Here is a 27,493-nt window from a genome sequence, read left to right on the forward strand (position 1 = left end):
CGAGCACATTTTCGGTGACGTTTGACCCTCGACCCTTGACCCGTACAGGTGGCCGCCATGATGAATGTTTTCGGAGGCGCAGAGAATCGTCCGAAAAAATAACTCCTAGTCGCCGCTAGGATCTACTTTAATGCTTACACATAAGGATTCGTCGTCATGGAACGTGAGTTAATACTCCTTGTTACCATCTGGAAGAGTTAAGAACTAACTACAAGCTGTAAACTGTATCGTTTTCTTTTCGAGAGAGTTCGTCGATTTGTTTGTTATTTTTGCCCCCCTCCCCACGCAATCGTCGTCAAGCTATGACATAGAAGTATGTGGCGTTTCTTACATTTGTTTATGGGTTGTTTACGGCTGCTGTTGTTGATTTTTTTACGAATAAGATTGTTTTCTCTCCAGACTCCAGTAATAGAAGACGATGGGGCAATACTGAAGACAGGAAAACTCCTATCAAACCTGCGGAAGAGGTATTTATAACTCAGATTTTGTACAGTATTTCAGTTTGTCCAATCATCTTATTATTAACTTGACCATGATACCCATATTAAGGTACTGAGATAAATTCAATAATTCATGTGTACAATTCAGTTACAGTCAAACTGTATAAAGAAAACAGTAGTGACACTGACAGAGATAATTTTGTTGTTCTTAAAAGAACCGGTAACTTACAGCAAAATTAGAGTAAGGTAATGTGAAATGTAAAATCACACAACGATCTGTGAATGCAGAATCTTCATCTGCAATTTCAGTCGTGGCAAAAATTATGTACATGTAACAGAGTTATTTTAACAGCTACATACTTTTTGTTTGGGAATGGGAGTATTTTATTCAATTGTGCAAGTTAGAGTGGGAACTTCAAAATCATGATTTTGTAAAGTAAAGCTTACATATGATATGGGTTATGTTCATCATATCTCCTGGGAGTCTGCCAGCTCCCCATAATTAAATCACCATTGCTCCAATGAGCAAAGGGAAAAGAGCCACATCCTTGCAGCTGTTGTGTTGTCATGACAGCCTTGTTAAGTCATGAATATTTAATCACCCCATTCACCCTGCCCTTGGAGTTGTGTTTGTAATCTTTGGTATCATCTCTTTAATTTTCAACAGAATAACATTCTATGTATGATTTTTGTGCATGTTACATCCTTGTAGATTCTATAACCTGTTATCATTATTAAAAATGAATCAGGTATGTTTTCTGTTTAAAAAATAGTACATTACTCTAACTTGTATATATCATTATCCGTTAAGCCAAGTCACCAAGGATTTCGCCAGCTATAATTTTTCCCAGGGAGTCCAATTTTGTATGATAATGTACTATGTCCCAAAGACCATACAGTTACTTATCTAAAATATTCTATTTCAGTTTGTGCCATTCTGTAATACGAATATCAAAACTGCACATGTTTTATTCACTGTAAAATGTATGTGTCGATTGTGTGCACCTAAACACACTCATGTCACCTTTTTCTATTGTGTCGTATGCTTCACATAGCGCTCACATAATAGAGGTCGTCGTAAGGTATACTTGACTCAGACAGTACTGACTGACTTTTGATATACATGCATGATTGTGCAATTTGCATGTGCTTGTATGATTGACATTGACACTACTGAGCCTGCACTACTACATAGTGTTGATATTTTGCATGTACACTACTCCTGCTTTGTTTCCAAGTACTCACAGATTAGATTGCATCCTGTTATTTGTTAGTAGATCTTTGTCTTACTTCATGTATGTCTAAATGATGCATGTAATGATTAATTAATAAAGAGTTTGTTCTAAAAAGATAAAGAGTGACAATCAAAAACATATACCTTGCCTGTTCACTCATCTTGATACAGCAGTTAGTTTATAACTTATGCTACATATCTTCCTTTGTCCATTAAAAGTCTTCACTGAAAGAAGAGATTGATCCTAGCTATGAGGAGTACCTGCTGCTGTTACAACAAAGAAACAGGTAAGTGTCTAGAATAGAAATTTAGATCTAGAATAGAGACCAAGTCTTCCTTGTATAAGAGTGCAGTAAATTTATGAACGCTGAAATGTATGTCCAGCAATACATGAACTTATAGTATGATGATGATAGGATTTGATTTTTTTCCAAGTGATTCATGATTTCACCAAATATAGTTTCCTTTGTTTGTAAGGCAGAACTGAATTCTAGCATGTGTAAAAATACCAAATGTGAAACTACTCTTATGGAAAATTATTTTGTTATTTGTGCCATGAATCATTGACATCCAGGGATGCCTAAGTAATCATACGATTCTTACGGAAATCATACCATCCACTACTAGAAACATACAATCCCTACGGAAAACATACGATCCTAATCCTATGATTACTTAGGCACACCTGACATCTGTGCATCTTTGATACAAAGTCTCTTGTATTACAGACTAGTGAAGAAGCTGAAACAGAAGGATGATAAACAGATAGAACTAGAGAGGAGGGAAAAGGGGTTTGCCTTGTATGTAAATGGAGCCAACCAGAAAGGAAGGAAGGGGAAGACTCCATCTCCCCCTAAACAACCCAAGTCTGCACGGAGGAGCAAGACAGCTGGAGGTACTGTAGCTGATTATTTACTGTGCCTTCAACAAGAAGGTCATGTTGTCTGTGCAGCTTGTGTTGTTTTTGTATATTTCTAGACAGCAGAAATAAGAAGATGTGGATGTACTGAGAATATATTTGGTAGGTGGTTAGGGGGCAGCAAAACAAAGGTCACTCAGGTTTGCCACTGCGCCTCCTAGCGTCTTTTTATATTCTACTACAGTAGAACATTTGGTTTTGATATCTCACTCAGAATAAATCTGTTGCTACATGTATGTCTTAATTTTCTTTTGGTGTAATTAGGTAACTGTAGGATTTGCACATACTAGTACATGTAGTATATTTATGTATATTCTACTAATTTCTTGACACGCTGCAGGCTGATTTGAACTTCTCATGAATGAATAAAGGTTCAAACAAACAAACAATGACCAAACTATTTTTTACTAACACAGGGTACCCCCGTACCCTAGACCACCAGCAGCTTCAGGAATTGCAGGCACAGGATCAGGAGGAACAACGTTTTCGTGCCAAGACTGCGCCAGGGAAGGTTCAGCGTAGGAACTGGCTCCAAGGATCGGTCCACATCAGGACAAACATAGGGGACAAGATGAGAGTGGCAGCTCCAGGTAAGAATATGACAGTTCTTGTTATATGTTGCAATAGTTACTACAAATGTACTGCAATAGATGAGCGCTAGGAAAATTCCATTGTTTTCAACTATGATCCTGAAAAAAGTGTTAGTAGGCAGGGATTATCTCTTTTTTTACTTTTTGGTTGAAGTGATCTAACATATACAATTACACTACATTTGAAATATACAGAAATGCATTTAGAAAACACAGGGATGTCAATAAACTCATCAACTATTATTTTTTTTAGATGTCAAGTCTAGCACTTTATGTGACAGTCTCTTGTCAAGGTGGACCAAAAAATGGCTAGGGTCGGCAGGATTTTGTGTGGATCATCAGTTGCATAATCTGAAACACAACATTTTTGCCTGAGGCCTGACCAAAGTTGTAATGTGCTTGTATGAGAACACATTGTTTAGTCAGATGAGGAGCAAAGCTTGAGAAATTTTTCAAATCTACTGTAGAGTAGTTTCACCGAGTTCAAGATTTTCACTTGCTTTTCATTGCTCAATTTTATAACTCTTTTCTCCTAATTTTTCTTTCCCTTTTAGTTGTTTCTCCCTCACCCAAGCTGCCCCCTATTATTTCCCCCTCTGTTCCACCTCTTGGCTGTACCTTCACTGTTCCAAGGGACAGCCCTGTCCCCTCCAAGCTTCCTTGTGTCAATGGAACCTCTTTTAGCACCAAGGACAGGGACTATTGTCTTCCAGGCACACGCTGCTATCAGGACTGTATGTATCTCGCTCTTCTTCTTTCTTTTGTTCTTTCAGCTTTTTTACTATGAGATTTATTTCTAAGGAAAGTTCTCAATTATCAAAGCGATGCTAATATCAGGATTCATTTTTGTACCTAGCTTTAAATTGACATTAACTGTTGTAATACTTTGATGCCATTTATCATTCGTAGCTTGGGAAAATGACAGCTAGGAGACGGATTTCGACCGGTTTCGACTTTTATTGTCTTTCTCAAGAACTTTGATTCCATTTAGCAATAGCATTCTGTTGTTGTATTGTTGTAGTTATCACTGCTTTGTATACAGATGTTACTTTTCAAAATAAGGTGATTTGGACTAAAATTGATGAAATCTTGAAGTTTCTGGTGACCAGGCAATGTTAGTGGTTGAGATGTTGATTTTCAACACTAGTTGAGAATTGTTTTAAGATATGATTTTATGATTTCATTCATAGATGGAGAGTACTCTGAGGACTTTGACCCTGGGAGTGATACAGACAAAGAAGAAGAGGAGTTAGCCAGGAACATGTCACTAGTTCTACAGGGGGATTCTTCTGATGACAACAGTGACATAGAGATTGATGCATCTAAATATGAGAACAAATCCTCAAGTAAACAGGTGAATTTATCTCCTGAACTTTTTGGTTACAATGCTTTAGCCATTTGGCACCAAATATGTATTTATTATGAGGTTAGGTAGAATGTTAGATATAAGCTAAGAAAATGGTCAGGAGTTATTGTGTTTTGTCTGTGTCTTCGTGTGTCTTGGTGTGTGTCCATTGTGATTTGAATATCATAGATTGGCAGTTTTCTGTCTGTGTGTTTGTGTGTCTTGGTGTGTGTCCATTGTTATGTGAATATTAAAGAGTGACAGGGTGTGAGGCAGAAAATGGTGTAACTGGAGACTGGCAGAATGGGAAGGTTGGCTTGGCCCGGGTCTAAAGTTGTTCCCACGGGCTGGCAAAAAAACGCAGAAATAGAATTAGCACACTAAGGAATAAAACAGGCATTCTCAAAATTCAAATATTTCACACTCTTGGCAGGGCTCGAAATACTGGGTACATGTGCACCCAGGTGCACCCCAAACTGGAGCTGTGCACCCAAATATTTTCTTACGTTTATATGTAAAGATATCAAAGTGTACTAGTATACATCATATTCTTGACATCTAAGTGTTAGAAAGATAATAAAGATGTCTGTCATGGTACTTGTTTAACAATTTGATAGCTTGTAACTAAGTTTTATTATTAGGTTATTACTTCAATATTAAGCTGGGTGCACCAGTGCACCTAATGCCAAAAATAAATTTTGAGCCCTGCTTGGGTATAACTTTTTTTCTTTTGTTGTTAAAGTAAAGCCAACTTACCGTTTTTCTTCTCATGGTCACTTCAAAATGGGTATTAACTAACAATCATTGTTGAACTTATATCAGATCTGCACATTACATTATGTAGTTTCTTCAATCATGCCAATGTTTCCCCATTTTTATCTAGAAGCACGATGTTAGAAGTGGGCAGGAAGACAGCAGGAGCTCAGAGGAAGAAGAAATCAATGAACAGCTGGTGTTGAGTATTAATGATGTGAAGACGTTGAGAAGAAGTCTTGAGATGAACTCAAGTATACAGAAGAACCTTGCTGCTGCCAAGAAGGTTAGTAAGTCTTAAAATATACACATCATGTAGACTCAAAATGTAGTATTAACATGTTACTGAGTCATGAACAAGTGAGTGAGAGAAGGGGTCTACTATAGAGAGATAGAGAACAGACGATGGATATATACATTAGTGGATAAGTAAACAACAGAATGCTTTTATTTTGTTTCTTGTGGTAATCATTACAAGAACCTCTTCCTGTTACATTCAGATGGAAGAACCAGAAGAAGAGATAGAAGAGGAGTTGGAAGAAGATAGCCTTGATGAGGATAAAGGTAAGAAAATATTTTACTTTTAGGCCTTAGCATACATAATATTGTGTTACTGTTCTGTATGTGTTGTAACTCTGAAGCTTTATCTCAAAACTCAGGTAAGTGTGAGAATGCTCTATTCTGGACTTATCTATTAGTTTAGTTTAAAATACCTTTTATCATAATATTATGATACCTTTAAGCCCCTAAGGGGCTAGTTTCCCAGGGTTTATACATATGTACAAACCAAAGGTACAATTCAAAGGTCATACAAGCCTATAATACATACAAATTCCAGCATCAAAGGATTTACATGCATAATCACTCAGCTTTCCCAAATGAAGTTAGTATGAATGCAGTAAAACATTAACTGTATCATATTTCCTCAGAAGAACCTGTTGAAGACAGTGGTGGACTGGAACCAGGAGATATGATTGTACTGGAGTTTGCTGGTACAAGTAAAAAGGGTGAGATTTCTTTTGCATGTTCACATCCCCCATTAAACAAATTACAATATCAAGATCTTTAGTATACATTACAGGCATCTCTGATGTACTGTAAAAAAATTAAGCTATGATTTGGAATCCTGTGTTTTTACAGCTTGCAAGTTATGCACTGACTTTACAATGTAGTTGTTATTTTTAGATGATGTATTTTGCGTTTAGGTCTTTTATCTTTTACTGAAATAATAAATGCTTCAGTAACTGATGCGGCTGTATTCAAACTGGACTCATTGAAATGTTTTATTTCCAGAACTTCAAAGAGATCTGTCAGCTGCAAGGTTAGTAGATGCTATATAGTAGATGTTATATTTTAAGCTTTGAAGCAAGTGTGCCTTTGGAGATGTCCTATTTGCATGTGAATGTGCACTTTTCAATACTAGTTTACATTCTGTATAATTTTCACTGCAGACGAAAAGGCACAGAGCATGATGACTACATACAGCCCAATAGACCAAATAGAACAAGCCACAGAGATAGGTAAGAATAAATTATGTACATGTAAATGTATAACTGTCTTTGATTCAGTGGCACAATATGTCTTTAACATTCATCTTTGACAAACTACATTTATGATCATGCACATGTATCTCTACAATTACCTCCATGAAGATGGAGGTATTGTTTTTGCAATGCTGTTTTTTGTCTGGACAGTAAGCAGAGTTTATAGCTAATAAAGTCTGTGGTCTGCAATAGTTTTTGCCGCTGCACTGCCGGCGCATAAGAAAAAGTTCTTGCTATCATGATACAAAAAGCATGTAAAGGGGCCAACTAGCAACTTCCATTGGATGCATGAATTTGCATGAAATCTACTACATGTAGTTTTTCATAGAAGTAAGAAGTTGCCGAGTAATTTGTTTTCTGTCATCCCAAGCCCAAGCAGGAAAGAAAAGGTGCAAAAGGAGATAACTTTAGAAGCAGGTGAGTAATGCACACTTTTTTTTCACAGTTTTTCTCCAGTCTTTGTCAAAACTTGGCAATCCACTGCTTCTGTGATGTCACGTTATACAGAGACGGGTGGCACCATAGACTTTCTGCAACTCAGGATCAACTGTTCACTGAGTTACATGTTCTATCTGTATAACTTGAAATCACATTAGCAGTGGATTGCTCATTCCTTGACAAAGACTGGGGGCAAAAATTTGGATAAGTCAAATTTTTTGTCTTGGCAGTTACAGTAACTGTTCAACTTTGATTCCAAATGACTTCTACCAAGTTTAACACAGATTAACTTTCAATGTGTTTGCTTCAATTCTAACCGCAATAAGTTTGACATTACATATCTTCCATTACTACAACAGTTCTGTTGTACATTGTCTGGCTCCTTTTTACTAAGTTTTGCATTAGTCTGCATATAAAAATCAAATTGGACATGACAGCAAGAAAACTTTTCTGAATCTTGACTGCAGAACCAGTGAAAAGGAAGGAGCGCCCCCTTTCAGCAGCTAGGAAAGTGCAGCCAGGTCCCCAGCAGGACTGGAGTGCAGACAGGGCAGAGGTACTGCAGGCAGTACAGACTGAGAACATGGCACTGGAGAACCTGAGGAGGGACACCAGGAGTGCACCACTCAGTAGGGCCAAGGTTTGTTTGTTTGTTTGTTTGTTTTGCATGACTGGTAAACTGCCTTAAAGAAAGTAAGTAAAAAAAGAGTTTTGTAGCCTAAGGGTAGGTACAAGCTGCAGAAGACTGGACTGTAAGGTTTGATTGACCTACACCAGGATGGAACACTTCCTGTGAGGAAGTGTAGTGAGGATTTTTCAATATGTGCTTCAGGTGTGGTGGTCCACTAACATGGGGCCTCCTGCCTTACTACCAATCCAAAAGGGGGACCCTATCCCCAGCTAGGCACTCATTTTCACCTGAATCGAGTGAGGAGGTGTGAAGTGCATTTCCCAAATGCACAACACTTGGGTGTACTGTCTAGGGATTTCAACAAAAAATCTACATTCTACGTCAACAACCCTACCCCCAAGACCACCTCGCCGACTTGGTGGGCTGTATCAGATGTTATTTTTTTTGGTTTTGCACAGAGTGTCCAACATACAACTGTGTCATGTGCATTGTAGATAATGGTAAAATGAATTAAGACAGACCAGCATTCAGAACCACAGTGTAAAGAAGGGATCATACAAAGCAGAGAGTCTTCTTTAATGAAAACATGTTCTGTTGGTTAGGCTGTCCCTAGTGAGGACCCTGCTGCTGTGTTAGAAGCCCTGCAGGCTGAGAACCAGCAGGTAGAGGAGTATAGGAGGGACACCAGGTCTGCACCTGCACAGGAGCCTCCTCAGGACAGGCAGGGGGGAGATCAGGTAGGGGGTGAAGCTTAGTGTTCAATTATGAACATTGTTTAGAACAGTTATAGTTTTTACATTGCATAGAATTTCTAATTTCTATATCGTTGATGAAGATTAGACATCTGCTATTATAATAATAAGTAATAAGATGTGCCAAAGAGCAGTTACTTTCATGTACTCAAGCAACCAGATATGATTTTGGAAACGGTCAGACGTTTCAGACGACAATCCTGCGTCTTTCGTCAACAACACTGGAGAAATCTTGTTGGAGAGAACTTCTATATCAATCAAGAACAGATGATACCAATTTCCCAATAGGTGACTGGAAGGAAGAGGTCTTTGATTTTATTTTACTCTTAGATTTGGTTTCTTGAAGGCTGAATATTCTCAATGTATAAAGTATACGTGTACCTGCCTCCTACTGCAGTAAATGACTTTTTCCATACAACTTTATTTTGTTTATTTTTCAGGCCCTTGGGGGAGAAGCTTCTTCCCCAAACAGGAAAGATAAGGACAGTTTCCTACAGTCTGGGGACTCCCTGGCTCAAGTCATGGACAAGGTTCTACAGATGGATGCTAAGTAGGTGTCTCCTCATACACAAATGTGTACATGTGGTGATGTCTTAAAAAGTCATCTAGCATGGTCTCCTATCTGAACTGACAGCTTTACATTTAATAATTGAATTTGTACTGTCCAATGGGTGGTTGTATACCACATTATAGCTACATTTTTGTGATACCATGTAGTGTGTTTTTTTGCTAAATCTTTAAATCATGAAATCTGTAGGATAATCATGTTGATATGTTGTCTTACCCTTACCGATTCTCTCATCATCTCAAAAACGAAAAAAAATGGTGTGCTGGCTGATTTGTAATGAGCTTCTCATGTCATTGAATGAAAACATGCTTCAGAGAAATATGCTGGAAGCAAGTTAGTCTCAACCTTGTTGATGTCAAGCTGAATATTCTGTTCACTAGTCTGTATTCCTTCTCACATGGATAGAATCACACATACACAGTCAAGTGTACTGATTATAGACAGCATGTATTCAGAGTCCCCATGAGACTCAGTCTGCGCATGTGTACTGAACAGTGGCGGGAGATCTACTCTAACATATTTTATCTTTGTTCCAGACAACAGAAGATGCTCCTGAAGGCCCTAGGTAAGATAGAGAAGTCAGCACAGCCTGTGTCTCCCAGGGCCTCAGGAAAGGAGAGTGGAGATGGGACAGCCGTCATACCTGATGTCAGGCGGGTCAGAGAAGTGAAACCCAGAGAGGTGAGGAGAGCAGGGACGCCTGCATGGGCCAAGGCTGATAGGAGTGAGCCTATACCACAGGTAGGTGCAGATTTGCACTGTTGTTCCTCCCAATATTGTAGCTTGAACAATGGTTGAAGGTAAAGACATTTACCAAAAGAATAGGAAACTGTGGATATACATAATGCAGTACATCCTTATAGATTAATAAGAAACTTTGACAGAAAGACTATTACATTTTATGACCTATTAGGTGGTATGTTCATGAAAATCTATCTGTAAGCATGTCTAACTTTAAGCTACAATGACATAATGAAATAGACAGTGTTAGTAAGTGTCACTGAGTAAGTGTTAGGGTATGTCATTTGAAACTATACTATTCAAAAAAAGATATGATTACGATACTTCCTTACTTAGATTATATACACTCAGTAACTATCATTTATAACAAAGAAACTTTATCCAGCCCAGCTTAAATCTATGGTACTGTTAATCTGTACATGCAAACACTGTCTTTTCTTTGCAGGAGCTTGAAACAGATAATGTCAGGGCCAGCAGTAAGCAGGATAAAAGCGAGGGTACGATAGAGGTGTTCTGTGAGATGTTATCCAACTGGGGACACCCCACCAGACTGGGGCTGACAGAGATGGAGTTCTTCGACCTGGAAGGGAAGAAGATACCAGTATCTGAAGCTGATGTTGTGGTAACCGCGGCTGAGGACAAGAAGGGAACTGTTGGATGTCTGGTCAATGGCAAAACTAAGGTAAGTACATTAGTAACAGTAGTCTAGTTTTAAAAGGAGAAGCCTGTGTAGGTATCATTGTAGGGTGTACCGGTACAAAATCATTTTTTTCGTTGGACCGGTCCAAAATGGACCTGAAAATAGATTATGGGCCGATTAGACAATGAACAGATTATATCAGTACCTCTACGTAAATCATTGATAAAGATTTGACATCCAGATAATGAGATACCTGTACTCAATTCAAAAGTTACTCAACCTACTGGATAAGTATTGTGAAAGGTCAGACATTTCAGATGGCATCCACTATCTTTTATCAGTGACTGACAGAGTCTGAAGTCCCACTGGTACATAAATTTAACCAACCATGCAAGACTATGAATTCTTCATTCACAAAAAAAATTAATGCTTTCTGGCATTTACAAATAAACAGCTTTTGAGTAACTTCAAATTTGTATTGAGTACTCACATCAATTGATACAATAAAATTTGCTGGTACAGTTTTGATTAGGATATCACCTCCAACAATCCATAATCTAAAAGTAGATTATTTTCTTCACATTTTTGTTTATTTTTTCCTTGACTGTTTTTTTTCTAGACAATCAAAGACCGTCACATGTGGAGCTGTAGTTTTGGTCCTGACAGCCCTTCTGTAGAGCTGGTGTTTAACTTACACGGACAGACTAACAGCCAACAGGGCTTCGGTATCTCCAAGGTCAAGATATGGAACTACAACAAGAGTCTTGCGGTAAGATTACTTAGTAATACATTTTGGTGTGTACAATCATTTACTTACTTCATGAGGTCTCCTCCACTGTACCTCAAGAGGTTACTGTTTGGTTCCAATGTGCATAGTCACCTATTTGCATGATTGGTAACATATTTGCATTTTCATGCCACCTCACAATGATCTGTATTTGTGACAAATGCATGCAAACAAATGTATTACTTAATGTGTAAAATATGTATAATGGAGAGATATTGAAATACAGTTGTCAAAATGCCCTGTCCCATCATATGATAAATGATATCCTTTGACTAATAGTATACAAAGTACATGACTGCATAGCAGAAGATCAGAAAGTAACAAATTTTGCACAGAAAATCATTTCTTTTACACAGTAGTAATTATGGCTTTACTATTTCTACAGGAACTAGACATTGGTGTGCGACACATGAGACTGTACATTGGAGTTGACCTGGTATTCAACGGCGAGGTGGATAAAGGCTGTGGGAACCAGGTGTTTGATTACAGCACCACCGTGCTGGTGGGAGACCAGGAGGAGACCAAGCCCACATCAGAGCCAGAACTGCGGTCTGAGACCAGAATCATTAACTATTCTGATGCCAAGTTGGAGCTGCCTGAAGTGGAAGAGGAACCACCTCGGAGTCAGGAGTCTGCAAGAGGTCAAATTTGTTTTCAATTTACCTGTTAAAGATGTTGTATTTTGTTTTGTTGAAGTTGAAGTTTCTGTAACACTTCATGATTACTGTTATGGCAATTCAGAATAAGATACACAATAATACAACTCTGTACTGTCTACAACTTTAAGAATACTTTAAGAATATTCAAAATAGGAAGCACACAGCTTCCTTTGACAAGGTCATTGTCCTTATTCTCATGTAATGGACAATGTGTGCCCCCCCCCCCCCCTGAGGTAACCTTTCTTATCTCATTAAGGATAGTGCAGTGTAGGTGGTCATGTATAGTTGGATGACTTTTGCAGTGAACAATGGCATTACCCAGCGGGGCTTATGAATTATTAATGATATCAATATCTTATACTCCTGCCAACATCATGACATGTGTAGGCTGATTATTGTATTACAGGGATATCATTTTGTTGCTTCAGATTCGGTCAAGCGCAGTTTGTTTGTTTATTATATCATATGGTACTCTATTCATTAATCATTTTACTAACTGTATGACCAGTACTGCTCAATTCTACAGCTACTATAGGGAATCCAGGTTTGTTAGGAATAGCAGCCTTTATTTTAGTATGAATGCTAAAAAATTGTCATGTCTTTCATATAATGTTGGGAGTTATTTTCATGGCTTGTGTTTTGGATTGTATTTACTACAGGAGTGAGCTCCCCTAACAGAAGGAGACAGAGAACACCTCGGATCTCCAAGAAGATGGCTGCCAGGCTGGACGGCCTCCAGAGCCCTGAGTCATCTTCTTCACGCTCGTCGTCTTCTCGAGAAAGTCCTACATGTCCTACAAGTCCTATGAGGTACATTTTTGTATGAAGTTTGCATGAAGTATACATGTCAAACCTTGTTGGCCAACCATCTGGCACAGGCAAGTACCACCAGTCAAAAGCCACATCACATCCCCTCCATTTTTACATAGTTAACCACACCCTGTCCTCAACAATATTTTTTGCCTTGAGTACTGGCTGAATCCAACTTAAATTGTACATGCACATTACTGTGTGACCATGCAGTGAAAATACAAATATGAAGTTTGTCAAAGAACATCATGTCAATAGAAATACTTTTTGTCATAATTTGAAGATAAAAGCACGTGTAAAAGCATAGATAGACTAAAGCTAAGCCTTCCTTTAAACATGTAAACAAAATGACTTTTTTTCAGCTATGACAGGGATTCAGGACTAGGGACAGAAAGTGCACGGACAGACAGAACAAGAGAAAGCCAGGAAGAACCATCCCTATTACAACAAGTGCAGAAACAAGCCAGGTACATGTATACCCATAATACAGAATGTAGTAGCCTGAGTACCATCCTCTGTAGTGACTGCTGGCTCAATACTTTTGCTTGCTAACCGTATAAGTATTGAGCCAGCAGTCACTATGGAGGATGGTACTCAGGTTAAGACTGATTCAATTTGGCATTAATTTTGTTCAGAATCACAGTGTTCCTATGTTCTACAATGGGTGTGAAATGGACACCCAATAGGTCTCTGTGACATGCATTGTACAATCAGTCATGTACATTGTATTTCTTGTTACCTTGTAGTCTACCATTGTTGGGTAATGATAATAATGACACAATTAAAGCAGTCTTCTTCTAAAACTCTGTTCAGGGCTGTGTCTAGAGGCAGTAAGCAAGACTGGTTTGAGCCAGCCAGAAATTCTCCTGACCAGTAAGTCTATCTGTTATTCCTCTTCTCATGTCATCACTTCTGCTACACTTTTCTGCTCCAGAACTCCACGCATGTCCTTTCTCCGGCGGTCATTTTTGTTGCAGTGAGTTTTACAAACAGCATCATGGTTTTACTTCTTTTTTTTTTTGTCAGAACAAATTCTGTCAATAAGTGAAGGTGCAATGTAAGGAATTTTGTTTTAGTTTTCAGTTCCTTTTTGATTTTTATCTTTGGAATTACCAAGATACATATTTCAGCTGTATGTATTGCTGTTTTGACCTAACCTACATAATGTTATTCGCAGAAGTAAAGCCAAGCCAAGAACCAAGCCTCTGTGGCTGCAGGCAGAAGGTAAGTGTGGATTGTTCTCTATATGTGACTGTTTGCTTACAGCTAAGAAGAGAATCATGTCAGAGACACTGCTAAAAAAGGTTAAGTTTTTGATTGAATCATATGATTCTAAGAATTCTGTGTGGCGTTGGCGTGGCGTAACTGGTAGAGCGTTCGGCTCGGAATCGAAAGGTTCCGAGTTCGATTCCCACCTTGCCCCGACGTTGTGCCCTTGGGAAAGGCACTTTACACGACTTTACCTTACAGTGGAGTGACGCCCACCGAGCCTCTTCGGCTAATCTGTCTAACTGTGTGCCAAAAACACACTACGGATTTGGTGCGTCGATGTGCCAACATCTGCACATTGACTTCCACCAAGAACCGTTAAATTTTTTTTTTTTTTTTTTTTTTTTTTTTTTTTTTTTTTTTAAGAATTCTGTCACCATTCAGTGCATGCAAGACCTGTCCTTATTTCATATCTTAATCAATATACATGTATTGGTAACCAATAACTGGTTTGTTAATTTATCAAATAGAAGAAAGAGATGGCAGTAGCTCAGATTCTACTGGGCCCACAGTGCAGGACACAGGACTCAACACTACCCTGGACAAGATGGTGCATTGGCCACAGAAAGGGTAATAAGTCTTGCAATATAGCTCATTTGTGTCAGTGCTTATTAAGGCTGCAGTACAGTTCATTCATGTCACAGCTAATGACAAATAACATTGTTATTATTCTAATTTGATCCAAGACAAAAATAAACAACTCACCATATTTTGAACTGTTGAAATATCAGACCTATATTATGCGATGTCATTCGTATGAATGCCTGTTACCTGTATGATGACGTGATAGGTGATTTATAGTTTGACAGTCAAGACAGATCTGGCCTTGAATGTTAATTTACAGCATGTTTTGTGTAGTTCATTTTCTCTGTTCAATGATGAATAGCACTGTAAATTAACAGTAATGCTTTTGTTGCTAAGCTCAGACACTTACTCTTCCACTTGACAAACTTTACTGCTGTGCATGACATGTACAATCATGTACATGTAGTTTGATTGTTGGATGGGTTTAGGTTGGCACAGTGTTGTTTGTGTTGATCCAGTGTTCCAGAGCTGCATATGTTGTTTGATGGTAGGGTGGGTTGGTAAGGTTTTGTTCAATGGTAGGGTGGGTTGGTACAGTATTGTTTGACAGTAGTGTGTGTTGGTACATTACTAGTGTTGTTTTACAGTTACAAGTTTGTGTTGGTATAGTACTAGTGTTCTTTTACAGTTGTGTGCATTGGTACAGTGTTCCAGAGATGTGTATGTTGTTTGACAGTTGTTTGTGTTGGTACAGAGTTCCAGAGCTGCATATGTTGTTTGATGGTATAGGGTGGTACTAATGGTACAGTGGTTTGTGTTGGCACAGTGTTCCAGAGTTGCCCACCTTACTGGACAACATGGAGAGACCAGACAGTAAGAGGAGACCGAGGAGTGGTCGGAGAAGGGGCCAGACTCCGGAGAACAGGTCATCTAAGGACAGACCTACACACACTCCAGGTAAGCACTCCATAAAATTACATGCATTATTAACACATCTGTCTACATTTATGGTTACAGTTGCTACAAGATCTTGATAGATACAAAAAGTCATGTCAACTCAATTAAGAATACTAATCACTTTACCTAAGATGTAATATCAAAAAAGTATGACAGCTAGGTAAGGAAAACACTAGACCATGCCAGAAGGCTACATGTACTATTAGTCTTTATTTTTAATTTATTTTTGATTATATCTCACTCTGTTGTACATAATCAGTAAATCAGTAGGAAAGCTGTCCAAATGCTTTCATTCATGCTTAGAATCATCATCATCATTATTATCGGTCGACGTGATCACACATGTTCGCACATGTTTACACACAACGGGGTTATGTCATTTTTAGTCTGGTATACTTTTATCCCTGAAACATGCTTTTCCAAAGCAACAGAAGGTATGTAATTTGAGTGCTCTCCTGCTGTTTAGATGTTGTTGCTGATGAAGGTGAAGAAGCAAGATGGCGGAATCGCGCCTTGTCCTTCGAGTCGAGCGACCCGGAGACAGAGAAGGTGGCAGGACTCCCGAAACAGCGCTTACAGCAGCCTTGTCCTGACAAGCTGCAGGAGTCGTGGAACTCCCTGTCTCTGTTCAACCACTCTCACAGGGGACGCATCACCAACATGGACCAGGAAGGTAATACAGGATGGTAGCTTTTTATTTGCTAGAAATTGCATGTTGTAAAATGTACGAATTTTCATCACGTGGTCATGTGTAGTCTAGTAACTGTAATATGTTGGACACAACCCTGTATAATGTTAGCTTATAAATGCCAGTTTGTATATTATGTACATGTTTATGTATAGCACACATGTACAAAATGTATATCATTTTTTACTAGATAAATTACTATGGTGACAATTTTTCATCCTCTAGCAGTTGTCCTAAGTACTTCTGATGCACATTGTATCAGAAAAGTTCAGTACTAGATATCTTTCAGTAGTGAAGTAACCATTCTGTGTTCTTATCTAGGTGATGTCCTTGATGACTACCTGTCTGGAAACAAGAGAAGTAAAACAGCAGAGCCCACAAAGGAAGAGGAGGAAGTTCCAGATACTATGGAGTAAGTTGTTACACACTGTGTATATATTTTATATATGGTGGTGTAGACTCTATTTTTTTCAGAATCTACAGTTTCTGGTGTGATATTGTAACAGCCGTAAAGTCTTTTTTGACTGGGAATTTTCTTCACTCCTTGGGCATGAATAAGGATGAATAAGAACATTCAATGAAACATCTTTCATCGTAACAATCAACTGATGATTATATGTGCAACAATTTGCAGAGAAATCTTTGAGATCCCAGTACTGCCTGAAGGTAGAGAACTGAGGATCAACATCAGGACAACATGGGGAGACAGGCACTATGTAGGGCTGAATGGGATTGAAGTCTTCAGCAGCACTGGACAGCCAGTAAAAATTGCCAAGGTTTGGAAACACCAGTCTTGTCCTATCTGTCCTCTGGATTGCCACTCTCTACATTGTCGTATCATGATATAATAAAGAGGTAGAAATGATAGTAGTTTCCAGTCTTTTCAAAGCTGCATGACTTTGTGCAATAAGCTTTTGGTTATAATATATACATACTTCTTACCTAGTCCCTAGACCTCCAGGTCGTTGGGGGGACAAGCTTAAGGTAGCCTTGGAGGTTATAATTATCCCATACCTTTCTTGTTTAGTCAATGTACATTGATGTATCATTCAGAGAATGATATAAAATGCTTACTTGAAAGCCTTGCGTCTATATACAAATTCCGTCATTCTATCATTATGTCAGGTACATCTGTTGCTAATGATTGATATTTGACAAGAGTCAGCTTTTAATTAGTTGTTCTACTTTCTAAATAGAATAGGTTCCATTCTTAACTTCACAGTTCAAGATCACACTCCAATATTGAATGCAAAGGTTTTTTTTCTCTCGACATGAATAGATAATTGCGGACCCATCCGATATCAACGTCCTTCCTGACTACAGCTCGGACCCACGCGTAGTCACCAACCTGACGGACGGTGTGAATCGTACGCGGGACGACATCCACATGTGGCTGGCTCCCTACACGCCAAACGGCAACCACTACATCTGTCTCACCTTCCAACAGCCGTGTAAAGTGGCCATGATAAGAATATGGGTATGTTTGATTCTTAGCCATACATTGAATTGAACAAAGCACACTGTCAGTTACACTACTGTATGGTAGATAAACGCTAGTTCGCCTTTATCCATGGGGTGTCCTATATACGTTGTTTTAAAAAAGAGGATTTTTAGGGACATCAAGTTGACAAATGGTTGCTTGAAACTGCAACGTTTTGAACATATTGCAGTTTTAAACCAAAGTCTGCTGACTTGATATCCCCCAATGACCAGTTTTTAAAAACAACGGATATAGATTACCCCGCGGATAAAGGTTAACTAGTAAGTAAACATTACTAAGAACATACTTTATGTCTTACTATTATTCTGCCTAATATACATGTAGTATGTTGTTTTAGGACTAGGTATATCAACATGCAGAGAAATAATACAGATAATCTTTGTATTAATATTTAATTGATGTAAGACATCATGATGTATTTACTTACACAAGTTGATTTTTATCTTTTATGATTTTCAGAACTACAACAAGTCCAGAATTCATTCATTCAGAGGTGCAAGGGACATTGAGATGATGCTAGATAAAAGTTTAATTTTCAAGGGAGAAATAGCAAAGTAAGTATTCATTCTTGTACAGAATTGTGTCCATACGTGTTGCTGATGTGAATGCTTTTCAGCACCAAGGACATTAACTTTTTTAGAATTGTATTTCTTACTCTATCATTATTATAAAAAAAAGAACACATTTCCTATTCTGTATCAAATACGGCTTTAAGCAGTCAATCAGATGATATGTTATCACCAACATTTGTTCCTAAGAATTGTAAATACAGAGACTTTTTGTACCTCAGGTATTTTACATTGTTCCTCTTTAAAATTCCATTTTTACAATGACATCATTTTACTACAGAGCAAGTGGTCTGCTGCAGGGTGACTTGGACTCCTTTGGTGATGTAAGATTGTTTCTTTATTACACTTAGTGTTGTAACAGTTCTGGTAGGTGATTGTAGATACAGGATCACATGGATGTAAAATCAAGGGTACCCAGTGTAACATTTGGTCTTAGTGGTAGGATTTGGGCACTTACCTATACGTCAAGGTGACGCGTCTATGCTATGCACTCTCACCAATATAGCCAAGGACCAGGGTTCAGTGTACAGTTTGATGGGATCTTTATTACTACGACCGATTGTATACAGTTTCAGCAAGTGAACGGAGGTAATGATATTGACTAGCTTAATACAAATAATACAAGATAAGATACCTGGACAGATGCGGGTGGATGATACTAACTAACCGGTTACGTAACTACGGCGGCGGAAGATGCGGTTGACCTTGTCCCTGAGTCTGCTTCTAGCCTAACAAGCGCGTACCGCGCCTTACATTACGTCAATTGGAGGCGGAGCTTACGCGAGCGCTGCGGGGCGTGGTCAAGCTGACGTCAGAGCGCGCCCAGGGTCACGTGCTCTCACCACGCGACCCCTGGACCGCCCAACGCAATAATGAGACTTGCTACACCAGACATACCATACAAGACAGTTCAGTAATCATTTACAATATTCTGAGGAGCTAGAGATAAGCTGTGACAAAGAAAACAATGTCTTTACTACTAGTATCTCCCTGTTGAGTAACCACGTAATTGATAATTTGCGGCTAAACGGCTACCTCAGTGTGCTAGAGGGGAGTGGGGAAAATATTGTTTAGCAGGATCACAGATTGCAATGTCCCCGATTGCACCTAAGAACTGACCTATGATTCCCGCAGACCATACTGTTCACCATGGATGAGGAGATACTAGAGGCCATGGCACAGTATGATGAGACGTATGAGGGGGATGTGGAAGACTATGATGAAGAAGAGGAGGCACCGTTTGAGAGACCAAGCACTGCAGACAAGGGAAAACAGGTGAAATGTCTTTAAGTTACAGATTCATAAGGAAGTGTGTCTTAATTCTACATTTCTCGGCAAAAGCAGCAAAACCTGTTTGAAGTTCTTGCTGGTAATATACAACACTTTGTATTCCTTATTGCCCTTGGCCTGGCCCTCCAACAGGTAGAATTGGTCGTGGGGCAATCGATCCATCCTGCAGCTAGGCTGTACCTTTGGCGATACGGAATGCCCAGTGTTGTATTCTAATTTACAAAGCTTTTTTGATTTACGTATACATGTACCTCTACCATACTTCTGTACAAAAATTAAGCCCATTTTGAACACCAGTGATGAGACTTGCTGAAATATAAGTGTTACGTTTTCTATGAGTGATTATTCTGTTATTAGCTATTACCAACATTATACCTGGAATGGAATTAAAGTCATTTGGAGCCAACTTAAATCTATGTTTACATGTATGTTTGTTGCGGGTTCAGACTGTCACAGGGGACCGACCTTTCACAACAGCTAAAGCTGCGGAGAGACAGATGGCTGCACAACGACAACAACAACAACAACAACAACAACAATTACAAACACAGGTTCCTGTGGGGGAGCCACGGCCTGATGCCTACCAGGGACAAGGTACTGTAGCACAAAACAGTCATCAAGGCTGCAATATTTATTTTTCTTTACTGGTACGATCAATTTTTAGATCAATCTTAAAGGTCTACATTTTTTAGATTCTCTAGCTTCAATTGTAGATTTAGGTCAGATCTTTCCATGCATGACCAGGAAAAATATTGCAAACTCTTCTTGCTTTTTTCTTGGAGACTGCTGCCTACCCCTGTGTCTGGGACACCAGCAGCAGTATAATCAAATGATGGATACTACTACTACTATTAGACTAATGCAAGATACTTCAATCACTAGTGTTGCAGTTGAATTTCACTGGGACCTGGGGCGACCCCCACTACCTGGGGCTGACTGGACTGGAGGTGCTGGGCTGGGAAGGAGATCCTCTGACTCTCAGTCCCAGGATGGTCAGTGCCACCCCTAGGGACATCACAGTACTTCCAGGGTATGAGGATGACACCAGGACTTTGGATAAGTAAGTTAACCTTAAAGTTTGTAACTGTGTTATCCTATATCCTGTGAACATCACATTTCCAAACTCGGGCCCAGCCGGGCTGTTTGTGGAAACGAAGAATGGAAAATGTAGACATAAAAATATACACAAATAATGCCCGCAACTATTCTCTTTATGTCTTGTATAGTTCGGTGTCTTTTATATATACTTTTTTGTTCCAGAAAGTGGCTCGGCCGGACCCCAGTTTGAAAATGCAACGTAGGCTTGAAGGATAGGTCTGGATGTGGAACAATACTGGGCATTACATTGCTTTGATATGTCATGATTTGATATTTGCTTTTTTTTAGGTTGGTGGATGGCTGCAATGTGACCACAGCAGATGAGCACATGTGGCTGATACCATTTAACGAGGGGGACGGCCATGTCTTGACAGTTGACCTGGGCCAGCCACAGTACCTGACAGGGCTGAGGTTCTGGAACTACAACAAGGGCCGTGAGGACACTTACAGAGGGGTATGAACATTACATCATTGGGTGTAATATAAAAGAGACTGATACAGTGTGTTGCATGTGTGTCTTATTATAATAAATGTAAAATTTTCTTGAGTAGTCAGTCTAGTTTTTAGAACATGTAGCACTCAAAAGAGTCCCTCTCTAACCAAAATGTTGGAGTGATGAAGATGGGTTTATGAAATTGGATAAAGTCCAGTTCTTTTATTACTATGCATCTTTTTTTCATTACTTACTTTAAATGTACTCCTAGAAAGTATATCACAATCATGGCAATGTCAATATAAAGTGACTTAAATAACAGCATTTGCCTTTTTTCACATTGGGTTGTTGTTCATACATAACCTTTTCTTTTTTAAACGTTGATTGCATGTAGGCCAAGGTTGTCCACCTGGTGTTGGATGGACAGGTCATCTCCCCACCCCAAGGTTACCTTATCAGGAAGGCTCCAGGGAACTGTAACTATGACTACGCACAGGACATCAGCTTCTCTCAGAGCCCTGTCTCCTCACAACCTGTTAAACTGTCATCACAACCCCTGGAGCTTTCTGTTAGGTAAGACAGGAATGCTTGGATGAGCTGTGATTGTAAGCGTTAGTTCACCTTTATCTTTGGGGTAACCTACATGTCAGTTGTATTTAAAAATGGGGTATTTCGGAATATCAAGTCAAAGGACAGTGGATTCAAACTCTCCAATATTTTAAAGATCATATTACAATTTAAAACCACCGTCCATTGACTTGATATTTCTACATTGTTAATACCCTGTTTTTCAATACAACAGGTATAGGTTACTGTGGATAAGGTGATCTAACAGTACCACCAAAAATTTGCTAAGGAGTATTACTAAGTCTATGATTTTCTTGTCACTGCATGCGATGCCATGTACAAGACAGTACATTTTTAGTGTCATTGTAATCATGTAATTGTCCTGTAACAGTTACCCATATTTCATTGTCCATGATCTGGATTTTGACACAAGTTTCTTAATGTGAGAGTTTCTGTCCTTTATTTCTAGAATAAGCAAAATACTGTAAACCTTGTACATTATATGCGAGACCAATACTGCTGGCATAAAAAAGATAAGGGTCACAGTTTTGTCGTCTTCTCAAATCCACAGCAGCTATGGTGGACGTCCTGCCAGGTGGTTAGATAAAACCAGGTGAACCAGAGTGGGCACCACTAAAACTACTAACAAATTAACTGGTTCTTGAGTGCTCTGTACTTGTTGGCATAATATATGTTTTTCATCACCACCTTTTCTTTTGTGCATTGCATCACAAGAAAGCAGAGCTAGCTCCTGAAATTGTTTCAATGTTTTATATCTAAGAGTTACAGTTTGACATTAAACCTAAGCCTGTTTGAACTTACATTGAATTTTGTTTATCTTAACATGATATTGATGTCTTTCAATTGATGGCAACAGATTTTGTCACTTTTACTGTTGTGTTTCTTTGGAAAATAAACTGTTTGTGAGTTTCCCAAGTGATGTACAACATATAACGGTTGTCGTCTGTATGGAGTACTTATGTAAGCTTCTTGTTATGTGCAGACAGAGTAAGCTGATGAATGAAGAGGCCAGTCAGGACTACGAACCACTCATCATGCCATGTGGATGTATCCTCTGCTGTTGTTGAACCATTATCTTTTATGTATAATAAGCTTAATTTTGCTTATTAATGTTTCAATCAAGTTCCTGTTTTTGTATTTCAATTTTACACGTTGTAAGCATGTACAAGTAGATCCTATGTTTTCCTTTGCTTTGCTTAATCAAAAAAGACCTTATGGTCAGTGCTGTTTAGGCCTAGGAAAAAAAATGTTGTGTTTCCTGTTTCCCTACCTACCCTAGAAAAACCTGCCGACCCTAGACTTTTTTTGGGGTGGGCAGAGGAGTCACAGTTTCCAGTTAGAATTTTTATTCAGCCTGCTTCCTATTGAAGCAAAAACACTGCTTGTTCTATCAAATGAAGGATAAATGTATCTATTGTGCACAAAATTAAAGTTTGACATTAAAAGAGAAGTGTCCTCATGCACTTCAGTTTACTTTGTTCGACTGTATTGTAATATGTATCACTAGAGTTTTGGCCAGCCAAAAAAAAAATTAAAAGAAAAAAAGAAGATAATCCCTTCCTACCGACCCTAATTTTTTCAGGACTGAAACAGGACACACAACATTTTTTTTCCTAGGCCTTACAGAGTTGCTTGACGTTTATTATATGACTTCTGTAATTATTTATACACAATGACATGTATATAATAGAGAGCTATGATTATAAAAAGTCTATATGTTGTGTCCTTAACCCCACCCAGTTGTGTTTGAGCTCCAGCTGCTGTCGACCTGGGGTGACCCCTACTATGTTGGGCTGAATGGTCTGGACTTCTACAACGAGAATGGGGACCAGATCCAGCTGACTCAGAACAGTATCCTTTACATGCAGCATGTGCAGATGACTTACCAGTGGTTACTTTAGATACAGACTTTAAAAAGTGTTTGCCATGCAGTTGGCAGGTTGTGAGTTCAATCCCTAGCTATAGCCAAGTCATACAAAAGACTTGAAACAAATGGTAAATACTGCTTTCTCTGCTTAGTAGCAATCAGCATTTGGGTATGGTAGTTGAACACACACACCACTACTAGTGGACTAGCCCTCTACTGTAGTGACTGCACAAAGCTGATTGGCCCAGGGCTACAGAAATGGAGATGGGTGCCACCCTATGCATCATCTTGTATGGGAAGGACATGACAAAATTTGGAAAGTTAGAATCATACCCAGTAGAATTCAACTACAGTATATATACTCAGTCTGTTATAACATACAGCATGATATGATGTGACATGAGGTTTCTGGTACAGCCAAAAGAACAGAAAGAAGCTCAGTTTGCTATGTATATGATATGATTGAGCTTTTTCTATCATTTCAAGTTTACACCGTCACAATTTGCTGGTACAGCCCCTTGACTGATGGCACAGACATTGCTGCGTACCCTGAGAGTGTGAACGTGCTACCAGGTGTGGAGGGGGATGTGAGAACACCTGACAAGCTCATAGATGGGAACAACTGCACCAACGATGGCAAAAACATGTGGATAGCACCTGTCCTACCTGGGGTGGTGAGTCAGAGTCAACATACTATACAATCATGTATGACAATTAAAGCAAAGTTGTGGTCCGAAGGCCGAATTATCAGGCCACACTCTGGTTTATATTTACATGCAAGAAAATTATTATGGGACAGTCGTAGAGCATAAACTATACAAGATAAACAAAATGCAATTACATCAGCAACTGATTTACATGTAAAATCAAGCTTGAACTATCTAATTTTTTTTGCTGCAAAATTTGGCAAAAACTAATTGTCCTATGTGGTGCAGAAAGCTAAGGGTCTGACTATTCATTCAATGATTTGGATGACATTGGATGCAGCAAGATGCAATTTATTTGATATCATGATAGTAAATCCGTGTTTTACTTATTGTCGATTTCTTTCACTGTTGGGATAAGCTCCATCTTAAGCCCATTGACTTTTGTTTGAACTGGCCAAAGGAGCAAGGAGTACAAGCAAAGATTCCAAAACATCCAAATGATTTGGACCACTAGCTCTTCTGCTCCATGCATGGTCCTTTTCTTTGCTTTACCAAGAATATCACCTAAAGTCCTTGGACTTTTAGACAGCATTTGACAAATTGATTTACACATATCCTTGTCCCAACAGATCAACAGAGTGTATGTGATATTTGACCAGCCACAGACAGTCTCCATGATTAAGTTGTGGAACTACAGCAAGACTCCAACCAGGGGTGTGAAGGAGTTTGGGGTAGGTGGAACCATAAACACTGTCAAAAATCCATTAGCTTTAAGAGAATGAAAAGACTTACATGAACAAGTTGAGCTCCAAAGTTGCACAAATCATTGTGCCAGGTAATGTTTCCTATGGCAGGTACATTGTAAGACTACTTGTACCTTTGAAATACACAACTTTTGAATGTGCATCCTTAATAATCTTCGAAGATTAAAGGATAATTATTGCATTAGTGCAATTGCTAGATGTTAAGTCAAAACAAAGCATTTTGTTTCTGCATTTCATATAATGCAATGATGTATTTTATATTGCTGGGGAATTTTTTGAATGGGAAGTTTCTGTACAAAGTCAACCAAATCCATTTCTCTGTGTCAGGTGTTGGTGGATGACCTTGTTGTGTACAACGGTATCCTGGGCATGGTGCCGGCCACACGTGGGATCCTGCCCACATGTGATGCTCCCACACCTTACCACACAATCCTCTTCACCGATGATGATGCTATCGCTCAGAGAGAGAGACATACTGTCATCAGGTATACGCTTGTGGCATCTTTTAGTAATGTGCGTCAGAGTAGAAACTACATGTATTTGCAAAGAAATTTAATGCGTCCACCATATTTTTAAATATCTTTTGTGTCTTCAATATTTTTCTCTTTGTGTATTGTAACCTTGCTACCTCCCTGTGTAACAATTTTATATAAATGAATATTTGCTGATACAGTCAATCACTCCTTTGAATACTGATCAGATAACACAATATTGTTGTTGATTTAGAATTTCTTTCAACTGTTCCTTCTCTCATTTCTTTTCTGTACACCTGTCTATACCTAATATCACTCCTCATGGAGTAAATACATGATTGTGTTTCGTTCCTTTCTACATCACCCTTTAACACACCCAGGTACTTCCACCCAAACTTCTATCCAGTCATGCCAGTTCCTCATCTTCTTAGTCATCCTTTCTTTTTACAACATGGGTGAGAGCACAGTTTGTGCCTTGTTTTCTTCCAGCTTCTATAATGCATTTGAGGGAATAAGGACTGGTGATATGACATCATCAAGATATTGCCAAATAAGGGAATGCTTTGATCACATAATGATGCATGGAAAGTTGAAGGTGTACCAATTTGGCACTAAATTTGACTTGGTTATGGGATTGGGCAGCAAGGAAAAGGTTAGGAATAGACAAAGTAATGATGTTTCCAATGTCCAAAGGCAGTACAAACATAGTGGTACCTAACAAGCCTTTTCTATCTGTTTATAAAGTAAGCTACATGTGTTGTAAGATGTAATGTTGATATTTGAGAGTAAATGTACAGTCTCATCATCTTCCCCCACAGTAATCAGGTCCCAGATGACCAGGATGTGAAGATGACAGATGATAACAGAGTGATGGCACATCACAGGCAGCCCAAGAAACCTTCAGTGGACCAGGGTAAGTGATGAATGTAATGTAATAGCTTACTAAAGAAATGACATGGCAGCCAATAATGGCAATATGTGTATACAAAAATTATGTGTGAGGTGATACATGTACTTTACTAGTTGTGGTATGCTATTTGGAATTTACCTATCAAAGACTGCCTCAGTCCGCTAACTACTACCAGTAGCTGTGCATGCTGACATAACCGGTACTTTTGAAGAGTTGAAAATAATCCTGGTGTCACCCGTTTGTCCAAATAGTGCTGTTGCATTGCTTGCCTTGGAACTGGTACTTTTAAAAACTTTAAGCCATCTCTAAATTTGTTCCATGTTTTTCTGTAGCTTTACGCCCAACCACATCGGTGACAGGACCAGGAAGAGGTGCGCATAGAAGATAGTAACAGATGCCCTTTCCTGACAAGAAGACTTGTTTTACTGGCTAGATTGAAATATAGGATGGACATTGTACCTACTATGTACCTAAAATGTATATAATAATGTATACTGTCATTGAAAGTGTTACAGTCAGAGCAAATAGACAGTAGGTCTTATGGATACCAGATATTATCTTTAGGCTGTGTTATATTGACATACATTGTAATTTCTCCCTGTGATACAAATGTGTATTCATATCATAGTGTATAATTCTGGCTGTTACTCCACAGTATCGTTGCATAGAATAGGATATTTACTCTCACTGTGAACCAATTTTTCTGTCCACGCTTGCACAACTATGCATTGGCAACACATGTACAATATTCCAATGCCCATTTTTCCACCCTATACATTTGTACTTACATAATATCATTCATAGAAGTAGATAGGTTTTCTTCATGACACTGTGTGTATGATGTTTTAGACCATTGGCAGCTCTTCACAATACAATTGTTTTGAAATGTAATCTTGCTGCAATAACATACTCATCACTTCTTACTTAGGAGATAGACATGTGCCTTGTACACAGTTCATTTGGAATTGTTAACACCACCATTCAACACTGTCAACACTTCTTAATGCTTGCATTCCATGAATGTACCCAGCTTGAGGGATTGCAATAAACAGATCAATCAATA

The 27,493-nt window shown here is 38.8% G+C and overlaps 1 protein-coding gene across 11 annotated transcripts; it reads left to right on the forward strand.

The window, feature by feature from the left end:
* LOC118428845 (protein KIAA0556-like) lies at positions 1-27,493 on the forward strand. Of its 11 annotated transcripts, none has more exons than XM_035839069.1 (46): positions 1-163; positions 400-467; positions 1,894-1,961; positions 2,403-2,569; positions 3,010-3,183; positions 3,738-3,917; positions 4,374-4,537; positions 5,412-5,567; positions 5,782-5,845; positions 6,211-6,288; positions 6,575-6,602; positions 6,733-6,801; positions 7,196-7,242; positions 7,731-7,903; positions 8,497-8,631; positions 9,087-9,196; positions 9,751-9,955; positions 10,401-10,637; positions 11,215-11,364; positions 11,768-12,023; positions 12,701-12,851; positions 13,214-13,318; positions 13,665-13,724; positions 14,029-14,075; positions 14,591-14,690; positions 15,472-15,602; positions 16,069-16,275; positions 16,612-16,702; positions 16,925-17,066; positions 17,570-17,767; positions 18,251-18,345; positions 18,641-18,683; positions 19,495-19,635; positions 20,097-20,244; positions 20,533-20,710; positions 21,037-21,202; positions 21,576-21,754; positions 22,320-22,361; positions 22,752-22,816; positions 23,510-23,620; positions 24,171-24,310; positions 24,913-25,014; positions 25,375-25,532; positions 25,901-25,975; positions 26,339-26,433; positions 26,763-27,493. In XM_035839069.1, exons 1-46 carry the CDS (start codon positions 157-159, stop codon positions 26,816-26,818), a joined length of 5,562 nt encoding a protein of 1,853 aa, XP_035694962.1. In that variant the 5' UTR covers positions 1-156; the 3' UTR covers positions 26,819-27,493. The 11 variants fall into 11 exon arrangements, with proteins under 11 accessions (XP_035694962.1, XP_035694966.1, XP_035694967.1 ...); XM_035839073.1 differs by having other exon boundaries at positions 7,202-7,242; XM_035839074.1 differs by having other exon boundaries at positions 7,205-7,242.

This window comes from Branchiostoma floridae, chromosome 13 (assembly GCF_000003815.2).
Source record: "Branchiostoma floridae strain S238N-H82 chromosome 13, Bfl_VNyyK, whole genome shotgun sequence".
NCBI lineage: Eukaryota > Metazoa > Chordata > Leptocardii > Amphioxiformes > Branchiostomatidae > Branchiostoma > Branchiostoma floridae.

Excerpts from the sequence above, each read along its gene's own strand:
- LOC118428845 (XM_035839069.1), top strand. Across the intron at positions 7,904-8,496 it reads CACCACTCAGTAGGGCCAAG|GCTGTCCCTAGTGAGGACCC; the intron begins GTTTGTTTGTTT and ends TCTGTTGGTTAG. Across the intron at positions 18,346-18,640 it reads TTCAAGGGAGAAATAGCAAA|AGCAAGTGGTCTGCTGCAGG; the intron begins GTAAGTATTCAT and ends ATTTTACTACAG.